At 38.1% G+C, this 14777-nt stretch overlaps 1 protein-coding gene across 1 annotated transcript in view; it reads left to right on the forward strand.

Annotated features, from left to right (window-relative positions):
* The window catches only part of ADGRA1 (adhesion G protein-coupled receptor A1), a 454349-nt gene that overhangs the window by 206739 nt on the left and 232833 nt on the right, over nt 1-14777 (forward strand). The window contains exon 7 of the mRNA XM_030570731.1: nt 11518-11731. Coding sequence (XP_030426591.1) covers nt 11518-11731 — 214 coding nt within the window. The remainder of the gene's footprint in view (nt 1-11517; nt 11732-14777) is intronic.

The following is a 14777-nucleotide window of genomic DNA, read 5'->3' on the forward strand; positions in this document are numbered from 1 at the left end:
TTGACTGTGCACTGTGTGAAGAAGAACTTCCTTTTTTGTTGTAAACCTGCTGCCCATTAATTTTATTTGGTGGCCCCATGTTCTTATATTATGTGGCTCACTAAATTTTATAAAAGAATCATAGCAATGAATGGCAAACTGAACAACAAAAATGCTATAGATTGGTAACCCCAAAGTATACTTTCCAACTCTTTGGCTGTGAGAAGTTATCTTGTTCATGCTGTTGTAGCGTGTGTGTGTGTGGAAGTCAGCATGGAAGGAGTTAGGTTGTGTTGGGACATGCCTACACCTGCTCTGATCATGCTCCTACATGCCGCGTAGATCAGCCTCGCCAAAGAATGGCAAAGAGCTGTGTTTAGAACATGTCCCAGTACATCTACTCGGTGGGACAGCTGCTGAGCTTGAACATTTGTTTTTCACCACTCACCCAGCAGGAAAGAGTATTTGTCCATTAAAAGTACATTAATGCTTAATGTATTCAAATACAAAGAGCTATATTTAAAATGTAATTAAAATTCAGAGTTAGATGTATTCTAGGTGACGTCTGTCACATACATTCATGTATTTCTTTTATGCATAAAGGTAGGTTAGAGTTTTCCTTTATCTCCCATACATACTTCCCTTACCCACCTTTTAAAATAGAAATTTAAAAAGGAAACAAAGTGAGAACTATAATTTTAATATTATAAGTGTTAAGTCAAAATTGAGGTTTAAGGGTACAAGTAATAAATTAAAGTATTTGTGTTCTGAATCATATCATAAGGTTAAGTAAGAGTTTGTGTGTGTGTGTGTGTAAATTGGGAGACCAAATTTCTGTTGCCCTACAGCTCTGCAATGAATCGTCCATGCTATTCCAAATATGCTGTTCATATTTCAGATACAATTCATAAGATCTTGTATGTCATATCATTTCTATTTTGCTATCGTACATGCACCTTGTCATCATGTACTATTATAGAAGGGCCCTTTAGCAGTATTCAAAATCACCACCACTGCATTTAATGTAGAACCTGGCTAATTTCTGTTCCATCTTTGTTCTGTGTTCTAAACCATAGATAATCTGGAATTTAGGATTTGATAATGGTCATTTTTAATATAAAGAATACAGCCTTCAGTCAACAACAACAAAAAGTTTTACACTGTAATGAGGTAGAAAAATAAAGAAAAGGATGTAATTATTATAATGATAGGTTAGACATTTGAATGCATTGTGTAATCAGTGATTCCTGTGGTGTTGCGCTGCAATCATGGTTTAGTGCTGTCAGAAGAGGCAAGATAGGGGATTATTGTAAAATACTTTAACAACTCTTGATCAAAATGCCTGTAGCAGAATCACACTTCTCTTTTCCTGAATTTTTGCAAGGTGGGTGGGTTTGTTTGGAAGGAAAGCCTACAAAGCAGAACATTTTTTTAATGATTGGTTAAAAAAATCTCTTCTTTGGTAGCTTATCTGTAAATATTTTTAAATCTCATTTGCCTTATAAAACGCAGCAGTGGGCTGTAACAGTTTGGCACAACGTCTTCATAATACTAGCTTAACAGATTTTTTTATTATTTACTTATCTGTGTCTTCAATAATTATTTAATCAATGAATAAATTGTGGTAGTGCCAGGATATGATTATCGTAGCATTTTTGTAGTTATATTAAGTGCTAGCCAAGCACTGTACAAAGATAACTGGAAAATAACTAAGAATAAACCCTTAAACAGCTTCTGAATAAATTCTTTTGTATTCTATGCTTTGCTTAAATTGTACAATTTGAAAATGTAGGTATTCTATCAGTAAATAAACCCTTTAAATTATACACATTTCCAAAATTGAGGGATTGACAGATTATAGTTTTAGAAACAAGTGTCTCCATCTGCACCGCTCCTATTGCTATGCAGACGTTTTACGACTCAGTATATAGTATCTAATCCTGAGACACTTTCATGGTGAATAATCCTTGCATCTGTGATTAGTCTCTTTGAAGTCAATGAGACTTTTGCGTCAGTAATAGTTGCAGGATTGGGCACAGTCATTTGAATCAAGATTATTGCCAACAGACAGTTGAGGATTAAAGATACCAATCATTTTTCCAGAGACCTAAGAATGAAAAGCAGATGTTGTAAAGCAGTACTAAAATGTTTCTTCTGTGCACTGCAAATGACATAATTCAGAAGTGATTAAATCAGTTTCAGTTCAAAAATGGGTGTGCACAATTTTTTTGTCAGGTTGGTCAAACCATCTACATTCTGCAAGAGTTCATAAGGTTACAAGGCTGTCCTAGAAATTAGCAGTAAACCAGTAGCAGGTTCCATTCAGCATTGTTTAGCATGTCTCCTAATGCTTTCCAGGGTTTGTAAATAACAGGAAAATTAACATGGCGTGTTTGATGTTGAACGAAAGATTTTCTCCTTTTTTTGACATCCAGCTGTAAACAAAGGTTTAGTTTGTAGTCTTTAACTTAAAAAATTTGTTCAGAATATTTGGTGCTTATTTCATTTCTCATTTTGGTCTGATTCCCAAGGCTGAATACCAAGGCTCTGATAGAAATGAGCATCTAAGACCAGTTGTGAAGGGAGAAGTAAATTCAAAGTATTGCTGTTCCGACATTACTCTAAATCCATACTCCATGCAAGTTATTTAGCTTGACTTACAACATACTGATGTTATATTTCATGCTCTATTCGGTGCCTTTTGACACAATAGGTCACTACACTAATGAATACTTAAATTCAACAGTACAATGTACCCTCAGTAAACAGTGATTACGTTCACAGAAAGCACTTTAATGAATTCCTGTTACTGTAGTGATGGTATATTTAACTTGTGTGGATTCTCTTAGGTTACTTTTCTATGTTCTCTGATCATGGACACTTACATTTTGCTAAGCTGTAATTTCATTCAGCCAGGCCTCCGATCTCCTCCCATGCCACGACTTCTGCTAATATGTACTGCTTGACACCATGCAAGCGTGCAATATCCTCTTAGTAGTAGCAGTGCTATCCTTTGAATGAGTTGTTAAATTGGCTACCTTTCTAATATCTCTTTTAGCTGTTCAGCTGTATGTTAAAAATCATACAATCCTTTTTTTTTTAAAACTCGGGGGTATATTCCAAGCAACCTAGTGTAAAAAATTAATGTCTGCACACAACAGACACCATTACTACGTAAATCACATTCCACAGACATGTCTGCAGAGGGAGTGGGGACTAAACCTTTGTCTATAACGGCCAAAATAGACTTCTACTATTTTACCAGGTAATATCAGCAGATCCATTAATCCCCTGCAGGCCAGTCCCCAGAAAGCAATATCATACATTCATGCAAATCCTGTGTATTACAATGGCTAAGTACATAAGACAAGTTCTAATTACAAATGCAATATATGAGTTATTACTGAGAGTACTATGGCTTCTATTTACTTATACTATTCCTCTACTACAAGAATTTAATCCATTACGCTATAAAGAGTTTTGATCTACCTTGAGTATGAAAGGTACTATGTAAAAGAAAGTTGTCTCATTTTAAGCAGTATCTGTCCTTCTTGCTGCCTGTTTAAGATACGCTTTAAACTTATTATTTAACGCTTATATTGTGGAAGCACCTTAAATGCACAGTTGAGTCTGGCCTCATCCTGGGTGCTGTGCAAACATATAACAATGACAGTCCCTGCCCCAAAGAATTTATAATCCAAATGACAAGACAACAGGTATATGACATAAATCAACAGGTCAGGGTGCGGGCAAGGGGAGACAAGGTAACAACTATAACAGAATGTGCACAGTTCTTAGCCATCCAAGTAGCAGTGACTGTGACTAACTAGTGGCTTAGGAATTCTTAGATTGTCGTTTTCTGTATGCATTTTGCCAGAAGTGAATTTTGAGGAGGGAGATCGGGGATAAGATGGTGATTTTACAGATTTGGCTGGGTCCTTTCCCTATTCACGAGGAGCAGCATCACAGGTAGAGAGAGTCACTTTCTTCTAACACCTGATGAGCATTAATATTAGAAAAATGAAGTACCTTGAAGGTACTCTGCCTCTCTCTGGTTCACTGCAGAACTTCTGCCTAAATTACTTTCCCCATTCCTGTTCCCCATTACTGCCTAGCTTCCTGTTACAAATTTAAAGCAACAGTACATATATTCTCATAACACATAACAAGACAAGTGTTGGACTGGAACCCCAGGGTAAAACTAATGAGGTAGACCAAGAATAACATGGAAGTGCACAATAGAAGGATAATTGAAGGCTATCAGAATGATGTGGGAAGATTTGTAGCAGGAAATGGACAAAGATGGAAAGCTGTGATGAGGGCCCTATATTCTGCATGGAATACAGAGGCATGCGAGAGCTATATAATTAGTATGTACAAATTATTATTCATAGAATATGCTGATGTATAGCTGTAGAGAGCTTAAAAGTATATGAGGAAAAAGGGGAAACCAGTGCAGAGATTCAAGTGTGATTGGGCATGGTTTTTTAGCATAAATTGAAGTTCAGTAAATTAATATTTACCTTCAGGAGTTTAACTGTTGATCTCAAGAGGCAAACTCAAAAAATAAAAATTCTTATTAATTTTAAGGATCTGCATCACAAAAACTTAGAAGAAACTGTGAAGTATAGTTATATGCAAAACCCCATTTACCTGAGTAAGCATGTGCAGCATTTATTACCAGGCCATGTCTTGGGGAAAACAGTTGAACCTGAAGGGTGAGAAATAAGGTGGAAAAGAGAACACCTGGGAGAGATGGGGATAGTATTAAATAAAGGTAGTGGAAGTGTGCTGGTTTGGGAAGACAGAAATAGTACAGGAACCATAGGGGAGAGGACTGTTAACATGATGGAGGAGCATATATTAGAACATGGAGGAAAGGGTTTGTCAGCTGAAAATAGGTGTGGAATAATTTTGATGATTTTCTGCTTCCAAAGTTTAAGTGAATTTGTCTAGATATATAAAAACAGAAAATATCCTCAATTACATAATTATATGTCAAGAGACTATTGCCAAACATATGAAGGATCTTTTTTTGCTTCATGGAAGATCTCAGTGAAATGATTAATCCTTTCAGTATGGTGCTGATGCATTACTAGTAAACTCACTTGACGTGGTAAATTCTGTAGAATGCTGCCAATAAATAAAACCATTTGCATTTATTTTGGAAGGAATTATAATTGACGAGAATGTGTGAGGTTTATGCATAGTTCATAGCAAGTTATGAATAACATCATGATAATCAACAACATGGCAATTATTATGAATGACATTGTTTTATTAGCATTAAGGGATTAACTGGCAAGTTAAAGTTTAAATCATTTTTGACACCCAGACCATCACGCATTACAAAAAGTACTTACATATTCATGAGATTGACACACCACAATCTAATGCCACAATGTGGTACATTTTCCATGTTAATAGGAATTCCACATCTCCTTCTCTTCAAACTGCATTGAAAATTATCCCACTACACTTATGGAATAAGATCAGGAATGATCTAAGTTATCTGTCAAAAGCTGCATAGAGCAGGTTGTGCATTATATCTTTGGTAGTTGAAGTATATTTTAAGTGTGCTTTCAAAATTAGGTGAACAGGAAGTTCTAGTAATGTTACTCATTGGCCTCAAACCTGCACTTGATTTATTACTGTGTAATAAGAGGAACAGGGTTCAGGGAGCACAGCATGGGATGTGGTCAATGGATTGGTACTACTCAACCTGATGAAGTGTGGCAGGATCTGATCTTTGAGCTGTGAGACTGAAATCTGTTTTGTACTCAGAGAGAGAGTAGAAAAAATGTTAAACACAAGCTAAAGTGATTTTAGCTCTTGGACTGCTACCCCTTGCTATTTATCCATGTGGTCAGCAATGATACTGCCAAGAATGACCTTGAGCAGATCACTGCAGACTATGTGGCTCTGGGAAAAAGGATAACAGAGTTTGCAAATGGTGTTCTCGTACGTCCACCTTGTTGAAGGAAAAGGCCCTGGCAGGGACTGTTGAATTGTGAAAGGGAGTACGTGGTTATGCAGGTGGTGTTGGCAAGAGGGCTTTGGCTTCTTCAACAACAAGCTGATGTTCCAAGAAAGGGGATTACTGTACTGAGATGGACTCCATTTATCAAATACTCAGAAGAGCATCTTTGGATGTTGTCTGGTTAACCTGATAAGGAGAGGTTTAAACTAGGTCCTATGGGGGATGGTGACAAAAATCCAGCCAAAGCGCATCTAGGTTAAACTATCAAAGACAAGAGGAGGGAGCTAATTTCTGGAGAAGGTTGTAGGACTCACAACTGCATTATAAAGGCAAAAAGAAAAGCAAGAGGGCAGGCTGCAAAATGTCTTTGATGCCTGGATACAAATCCAAGGATTGTGGGGAACAAGCAGGATGAATGGGAAGCCATGGTATATGAAGAAAATTATGACTTCGTTGGCATCACATAAACTTGGTGGGAAAACTCCCATAATTGGAGTACCAGGATTGAAGGATACAGCTTATTCCAAAAGGACAGGTATGGGGGAAAAGAGGAGGTGTTCCATTATACATCAAGAATGTGTACACTGGCTCTGAGGTCTAAGGGGAAGTGAATGACAGACATACTGAGAATTTCTGGGGAGGATAACAAGGGAAAAGAACAGTAGTAATGTTATGTTGAGAGTCCATTAAAGACCACCAAATCAGGAGGAGGAAGTGGATGAGTCATTCTACTAGCAGGTAACAAGATTAGCTCACACACATGAGCTGGCATTCGTGGGATATTTTAACTTCTCTCATTTCTGTTGGAAGACTATGGCAGCAAAACATAATACGTCCTGAAAATTCCTAGAATATGTAGGGGACCGCTTTCTGATTCAGAAAGTTGAGGAAACAACTAGGGCATTGTTTTTGGATCTGGTTTTGACCAACGGGGATGAATTAGTTGCAAACTTGAAGGTGGTCTTGGGAGATGGAACTTGAGTGAAAGTGATCATGATCTGATAGATTTCAAGATCCTATGGAAAGTAGGATATGAGAACAGCAAAACAAGGACTTTCTGGACTTCAGAAAGGCAGAGTTCAACTGACTCAGAGAAATAGGAAGAAAGGTCCCATGGAAAGACCAATGAGGAAGAAAAGGAGTTGAAGGGGGGTGGCAGTTTTTAAAAGATGTAATACTAGAGGCTCAACATCAAGCTATTCCAATGTAGAGGAAAGATAAGAAGAGCCACAGGAGGCCAATGTGGCTGCAGAAGGAGCTTTCTAAGCTATCTAAAAACCAAAAGGGATACCTACAGGAAATGGAAAGAGGGGCATGTCACCAAGGAAGTATACATGGTAATAGTGCAAGTGAGTAGAGACAAAATCAGGAAAGGTAAGGCAAACAAGTTACAGCTGGCAAGAAATGTTAGAGACAACAGGAGGGAATTCTTCAAATATGTCAGACAAAGAAATGGATCATGGATGGTGTGAATCTGTTGCTCAGTAGAGAAGGTGAGCTGATAACAGAAGATGATAGGAAGGCAGAGCGGCTGAGTGCCTATTTGTTTCAGTCTTCTCACAAAAAATGATATGTGACCGGACAACTAGCGAAATTATCATAGACGATAAAGAGAAAGGGATGCAGATCGGAATAAGTAAAGAACACATCTGATATCTTCTGATGAATTTGAATGAATTCAAATCAGTGGGTCTGGATGCTATTCACCCAAGGATACTGAAGGAATTAGCTGAAGAAATCTGAGTCACTGGCAAGAATATTTACAAACTCATGAATGATAGGAGAGGTCCTGGAAGACTGTATAAGGGCTAACCTACTGCCCATCTTTAGAGAGGGGGAAAAAGGAGGAGCCGGGGAACTATAGACCAGTCAACCTGACTTTGTTACCTGTGGAACTACTAGAGCAATGTATAAAACATTCAATTTGTGAATACTTGGTGGATGAATGGGGTAATCTTTAGCAGCCAGCATGGCTGGTACTAAGAACAAATCATACCAAATCAGTTTGATTTTCTTCTTTAACAGTGTAACTGGTTTGGTAGATGGGGGAATGAGGTGGACATAATATACGTGGACTTCAGCAAGGCTTTTGACACAGTTCCATTAGACATTCTGATAAGTAAGCTGGAGAAATGCAGGTTTGACAGAGCTACCAATGAGTGGATATAATTCGTTAAACAACTTCAAACAAAGAGTAGTTATTAACGGAATGATGTTGGATTGGAGGAAAGTCTCAGGTGGGGTTCCACAGGGAGCTGTTCTGTGTCTGGTGGTGTTTAACATCTTTATTAATTACCTGGATGTAGGTATAGGGAACACACTGATCAAGTTTGCAGATGAGATAAAGCTAGGGTGGGGTTGCCAGTACTGTGGAGAATAGAGCTAAAATTCAGAGGGATCTTGATAAATTAGAGAACTGGGCTATAGACAACAAAATGAAATTCAACAAAGACAAATGTAAGGTGCTACACTTAAGGAAAAAAAACAAATACACAAATACAGAATGGGGGGAAACTGGCTTGGCAGCAGCACTACTGAGAAGGATCTGGGAGTTGTGGTGGATCGCAGCCTCAACATGAGTCAGAAATGCAATGCTGTTCCAAAACGAATGCAATTGCAGGTTGCATTAACAGACGCATAGCATGCAAGTCACAGGAAGTGATAGTACCACTCTATTTGGTGCTGGTTAGGCCTCATCTGGAGAACTGTGTCCAATTTTGGTCACTAATATGTGGAAAGGATGTAGAGAAACTGGACAGGATCCACAGGTAAGCGACAAAGATGATCAAAAGGATAGATTGAAAGCCATGTGAGCAAAGGCTGAAGGAACTGGGGATGTTTCGTTTGGAAAAGAGATTAAGTGGGGACATGATAGCAGTCTTCAAATACTTGAACGGCTGCCATAAAAAAAAAGAGTAAAGTTGTTCTCTTTTGCCACAGAAGCCAGGACAAGAGGCAATGGGTTCAAACTACGGCATAGCAGATTTAGTTTAAATCTCATGAAAAACTTCCTAACTGTAAGAACAGTAGGAAAATGGAACTGCACTGCCTCAGGAGGTTTGTGAAAGCCTATTCACTGGAGGTTTTCAAAAGGAGGCTGGATAGCCAGCCATCCATATTGGATGGTTTAGACGCTCAAATCCTGCATCTTGGCAAGGGGTTAGACTAGATGACCATTGTGCTCCTTTTTAACCCTATGATTCTAAATTATTGGCCTCTCATCTCTTTTGCATGTGCCTGGCCATGAAATGAAACATTCTATTTACTGTTGTATTTTCCAATAATCATATAATAGTCTTGCCTCAGCCTATTTAAAGATATTTGAGCTGCCAAAACTGAAAATATGTGGGTAGTTTATAGGCATACATTTTATTTAAGTGCTTTTAATATTGGGGTTGGTGGAAGCTAGAATTTTATACACTTTGTTCAATTTGCAATACATTAATCAGACTAAAACAGTTGGGCACATTTAAAGATTTAGCAAATGTATTAGTTTAATCAGATGAATAACTACTCCACAGCAACCCACTCATGGTGGGGTTTTTAGTGGGCAGCAGGCTTGCAGTTTGAACAACCAATATTCTGAAGCATTCCATAGGTAGTTTTATCATTGACCAAAATATATTTAAAGATGTGCTACAGCAAATGAACATGGTTTCATTTTGGCAGTCTTTGTAATATTTTTAAAAAAACATTTTAAATGCACTGAAACCTTGTTTTTAGGTTGTTAAACGTCCCGTTTGTACTGTAAAAGACACAAATGTCAAAGTACTGGATACAGGTTGGTGAATCATCTCTGTGATGTGGTTTATTTCTCATAGTAAATGAGGTTTGCTAACTGTGATGTTTTGGGGACTACTCAGATCAACAAGGGGTTGTGTCACTGCCTGCCCTGTAACCTTGAGAGCCTTTGTTTGTTTGTTATGGTTTGGATCCCTGACACCAGTAGTGTCCATCCTACAATCAAAAGGTCACATCCTGGTGCTCACCAGCCCAGTTACTCTTTGCAGGGTGACTCCAACAGCCCTTCCAGTCCCTAGTCCGCTCAAATATTTCTTCTGTGAGTTCTTAACTACCACCCCAGAAGGTGTGAAACCCTGACTCTGCACACAGTTTGCACACCAGAAACCTGCGTGGGATAAAAATAAACAAAAAGTTTATATAATAGAAAAAAATCACAGATTGAAAGGTGAGACTGTAAGGAAAAGCAAACATATAAGTTGCACAGAAAACAAACATAAAGAGACAACCTTAGGTGTTACACTTTCTTAGATAAAATGTCTTTTCTAATAAGAGTTACCTATTGCCTTAAAACAATTTTCCGGCATGTTCCCTAGTTGTAGAAGGGAACCACAGTTCATGAGCATCCTCCTTTCTCAAGACTGTTCCCCAAGTTCTGGAAAAAAGCTTCAATCTCAAATCTGCTTTTTAAAAGGCTTTTTTCCTTCTCTTCTCCACTCCCCGAGTCCACCGTGACTCACAGTTAATCAGAATGGGAGAAATTCCCTCCTGATTTGATATCCAGGAGTCAAGATAGTCTTTTCAATTTTGAGTTGTCTAAATTTCTTTCCTTGAACTCTAGTGGTCCACCATTGTCCTTTCGTGGACTGGACAACAGATAGTTACTTGAAGCCTGTTGCACGTAAACAGCTGGCTTTGCAGGTGCCCCTCTCTGCTCACCGTCCTGCTGTGAGGTGTAGTTGAATCTGTGCCAGAGATTATGAGCACAATTTTCTATGTACAGAAATACATACATTCATAATCAGTCTTGACCATCAAGTTCAGAACATTACAGGCTTTCATTAAAGACCTTAATTAATATGTTTTTATTGTACAATAACACAATATAGAATCAGTTGGTTTAGTTGTAGAGAAAATATACTTTCCCCACAAAAAAAATCTGATTATTCATGCTAGGAACTAAGTAGTGGGGCAAATCATGATGAAGGTGAAGTTCAGTTCCTTAGAAGCTGCTATCCCTAGCTATGGGTTTGAGAAGCTGCTTCAGCCCCTCCACATCTACCTTAATTGTGAGGAACACCGCATCTATGTAAGCAGATCCAATAGCTCCTTCCCCAGCTCACTCTCATCAGTTCCCTCTGCCTCAGCATATTTTAGAATGGTGCAGAGCCCATCTTCACAATGCACATGAGGCACAAAAGTCACCTTGGGCAGCCATTGTGCCATTGCTTCCTGCAGAGGCAATGAATAAATTAACTTCAGAGAACCTCAATCAATGAAATTGATCAAATGAAATTCTGTGCATGATGGGTGCAGTATTATACATGGTGTGTAGCCAGTGTTGTATTTTTAATATTTTATACAAGAAAAGCAGTAGTATATGTAGAGTAGATATTTTATTGCATATTTTGTCCTGTGAATGAAAAATGTTTGATCTTATCTGAAAGCATTAAATTATAGAACACTTGATTTATTCTACAATGCATGCTGACACTTGTAGAAATAATAGCTATTAACAAAATCCAAGCACTTTTTAAAAAGCACACTATGGACTGTTTGCCATTCCTTAAATAACAGGACAATATTTGTTTCTACAGCTGGACCTTTGGAACTGCCTCTTTTTGAACTGATACCATCACAGAGGCAGGTGGTTTTTCATGGAGACCGCTTGCCATTTCAGTGCACTGGAACATATGTTGACAACACTACCCAAGTACACTGGTATCATGATGGTCATCTTATTGAAACTGATGAAGAGAGTGGCATATTTGTGGAGGACAGCATAATACACGACTGCTGTTTAATTACACGGTAATGTATACACATTTTAGTGATATACAGTACTGCAGGCAGTGCCAACAAATGCAAAATAAGTAACAAGCCTAACAGAAATGCGCGGAAAGATTAGTTTGATTTGGTGAAATGGAGTGTTCCATATGCATGGTGTAGAACCTTGAGAGAGAGGCATGGAATCTCCATATCTACATGTGGATGCATATTCTAACCCTCATTTTTCTAGTCTACATGCTACAATATTCAAATTAGAACTTGAAGAATCACTGAGAAAATGTTGGTGTCTCTGACTTGCTCTGGAATTGGGAGCTAGAGAAAACTCCAAGGTAGTGATTGGTGATTCTGACACATAGGGTGATGTAAGGAATGGGGAAAAAAATTAAATAAAGTTTTAATAACTCAGTAGCGTAGGAGAACTTTAAACTCTTAGCCAAACTACTTTTGCTGAGACAACCGGAAACAGCAAAGTGGGATCCAGCTACAAAGCACTATAAATAGAAGAGATTGGATTCATTTATTTAGGATCCAGCACATTATATACTATTATTATTGGTAGTACTTTAGTTAGATAATCTTGTCTTTTTGCATCTGACTAGTACCTGTCTTTACAGGTCTCTACAATCTTAGATATTACCATCCTTGGATATCCTCAGGTGTTTTAGATGTGAAAAAATGTTGAAAGAATAGAGTAGCATATAATTGAAGTAAAAGGTTGATTGCATAAAAAACATTTTAAAAATAACATCTAATAAAAAGGTTGTCTAATAGTGAACCTACCATGTTGGCTTATGTCATAACATATTCCCAGATTTGGACCTTAGCGTCCAAAATATGGGGGTTAGCATGAAAACCTCCAAGCTTAGTTACCAGCTTGGACCTGGTAAAGCTGCCACCACCCAAAAAATTAGAGTGTTTTGGGGCACTCTGGTCCCCCCAAAAAACTTCCCTGGGGACCCCAAGACCCAAATTCCTTGAGTCTCACAACAAAGGGGAATAAACCATTTCCCTTCCCCCCTCCAGGTGTTCCCTCCCTGGGTTCCTGGAGAGATACACAGATGCAAGCTCCATGAATCTAAACAGAGGGACTCCACCCTCTCCTATTTCCAGTCCTGGAAACACAAGCACTTCCCTCTTCACCCAGAGGGTATGCAAAGTCAGGCTAGTAAATCTAACACACACAGATTTTCCCCTGACTTCTTCCTTCCACCAATTCCCTGGTGACCTACAGACTCAATTCCCTGGAGTTCCCCACTAAAGAAAAACTCCAACAGGTCTTAAAAAGAAAGCTTTATGTAAAAAGAAAGAAAAATACATTAAAATGGTCTCTCTGTATTAAGGTGACAAATACAGGGTCAATTGCTTAAAAGAAATCTGAATAAACAGCCTTATCCACAAAGAATACAATTTAACACATTCCAGCAACTACACACATGTAAATACAAAAAAACAAACCTATGGTCTTCCTATCTTTATACTTACAACTTGGAAACAGAAGATTAGAAAAGCAGGAGGCAGAAAAATCCTTCCCATAGCCGAGAGGGACAGATACAAGACAAAGAACTCACAAACAAACTTCCCTCCACCCAGACTTGAAAAAGTCTTGTTTCCTGATTGGTCCTCTGGTCAGGTGTTTCAGGTTACTCCTTTCCAGGTGAAAGAGACATTAACCCTTAGCTATCTGTTTATGACAGCTTATGCCTCTGTTTTGTCTTTTAGTTTTTCCCTCATATATATTTATTCATATATTTATTTTTGGTTCCCATCATGATGGCAAAAACAAGCTCTGAAAGAAGCTAAACTATTGCAAATATCTTTTCAGCAGATCCCTGGCCAGTTTCCCTATGTGATCAGGAAGAATCAGTCCTTCAAGGCTATTTGTATTCTTTACCACCACCCTTCTCTGTCTAAAAAACAGTGAAAGTAACCACTCTTCAACCAAATTATATCTTATACTATATGAGCAATGTGTAGGAAGGAAGAGGGTCATAGTACACTGAAGTATTAAATTGTCTGATCATATTAGGGTCTGCAAAATTGCTACTGCTTCCTCTTTAAAAAGTTAGTTTATGGAGCAAACAAACTGAATTTATTTGATTGCTAGCTTTTTGTCCAATCATAAAATATAAATCTATGCCTATGGTAATATTTTAATAAAGATTACTGAGCTTCTGTCTATCACTTTAAAGGGTGGTCTTAAACAGATGCTTTGAACCTTGGTTCAAGCGATCATGAGCTAATTCAGTTTAAACTAAATGGAAGGATAAACAAAAATAGATCTGGGACTAGGGTTTTTTTATTTCAAAAGGGCTAACTTTAAAGAATTAAGGACATTAGGGAAGTGGATTGGACTGAAGAACTTGGGGATCTAAAGGTGGAGGAAGCCTGAAATTATTTCAAGTCAAAGTTGCAGAAACTATCAGAAGCCTGCATCCCAAGAAAGGGGGAAAAATCATAGGCAGGAGTTGTAGACCAAGCTGGAAGAGCAAGCATCTCAGAGAGGTGATTAAGAAAAAGCAGAAAGCCTATAAGGAATGGAAGATCAGCAAGGAAAGCTACCTTATTGAGGTCAGAACATATAGGGATAAAGTTAGAAAGACCAAAAGCCATGTGGAGTTGGACCTTGCAAAGGGACTTTCACTTAAAGTCGCATTTTTCAGGAACATAATTACAAAGTTAAGTGAGGAGTTACTGTACTAAAAATACATTAGTAAAAGTTTGATCCTAAAATCACTTGACAGCATTTTCTAAGTTTTTATGTCATTTTCATGCACGCTGTGTAGAATGGTTTTATTTATATTTGCTGCAGTTATATTGTGTATTACTGTAGTGCTTAGGGTCCCCAGCCATAAACTACCACTTTTGATAGGCATTGTACAACTCTAAACAAAAAGTCCCTCCCCTGGGGAGCTCACATAGTATCAGTACATAAATAAAACTACTCCTTTCAGCAGTTCTTACTGCATACTGCCCCCCTGTGTGTGCAGCTCTCATTGAAATCCATTCCATTTCTGTGATTGCACTGAGGGCAGAATTTGACCCATAATGCTTAGCAGCTTATGATTCT

Source organism: Gopherus evgoodei, chromosome 7, assembly GCF_007399415.2.
Source record: "Gopherus evgoodei ecotype Sinaloan lineage chromosome 7, rGopEvg1_v1.p, whole genome shotgun sequence".
NCBI lineage: Eukaryota > Metazoa > Chordata > Testudines > Testudinidae > Gopherus > Gopherus evgoodei.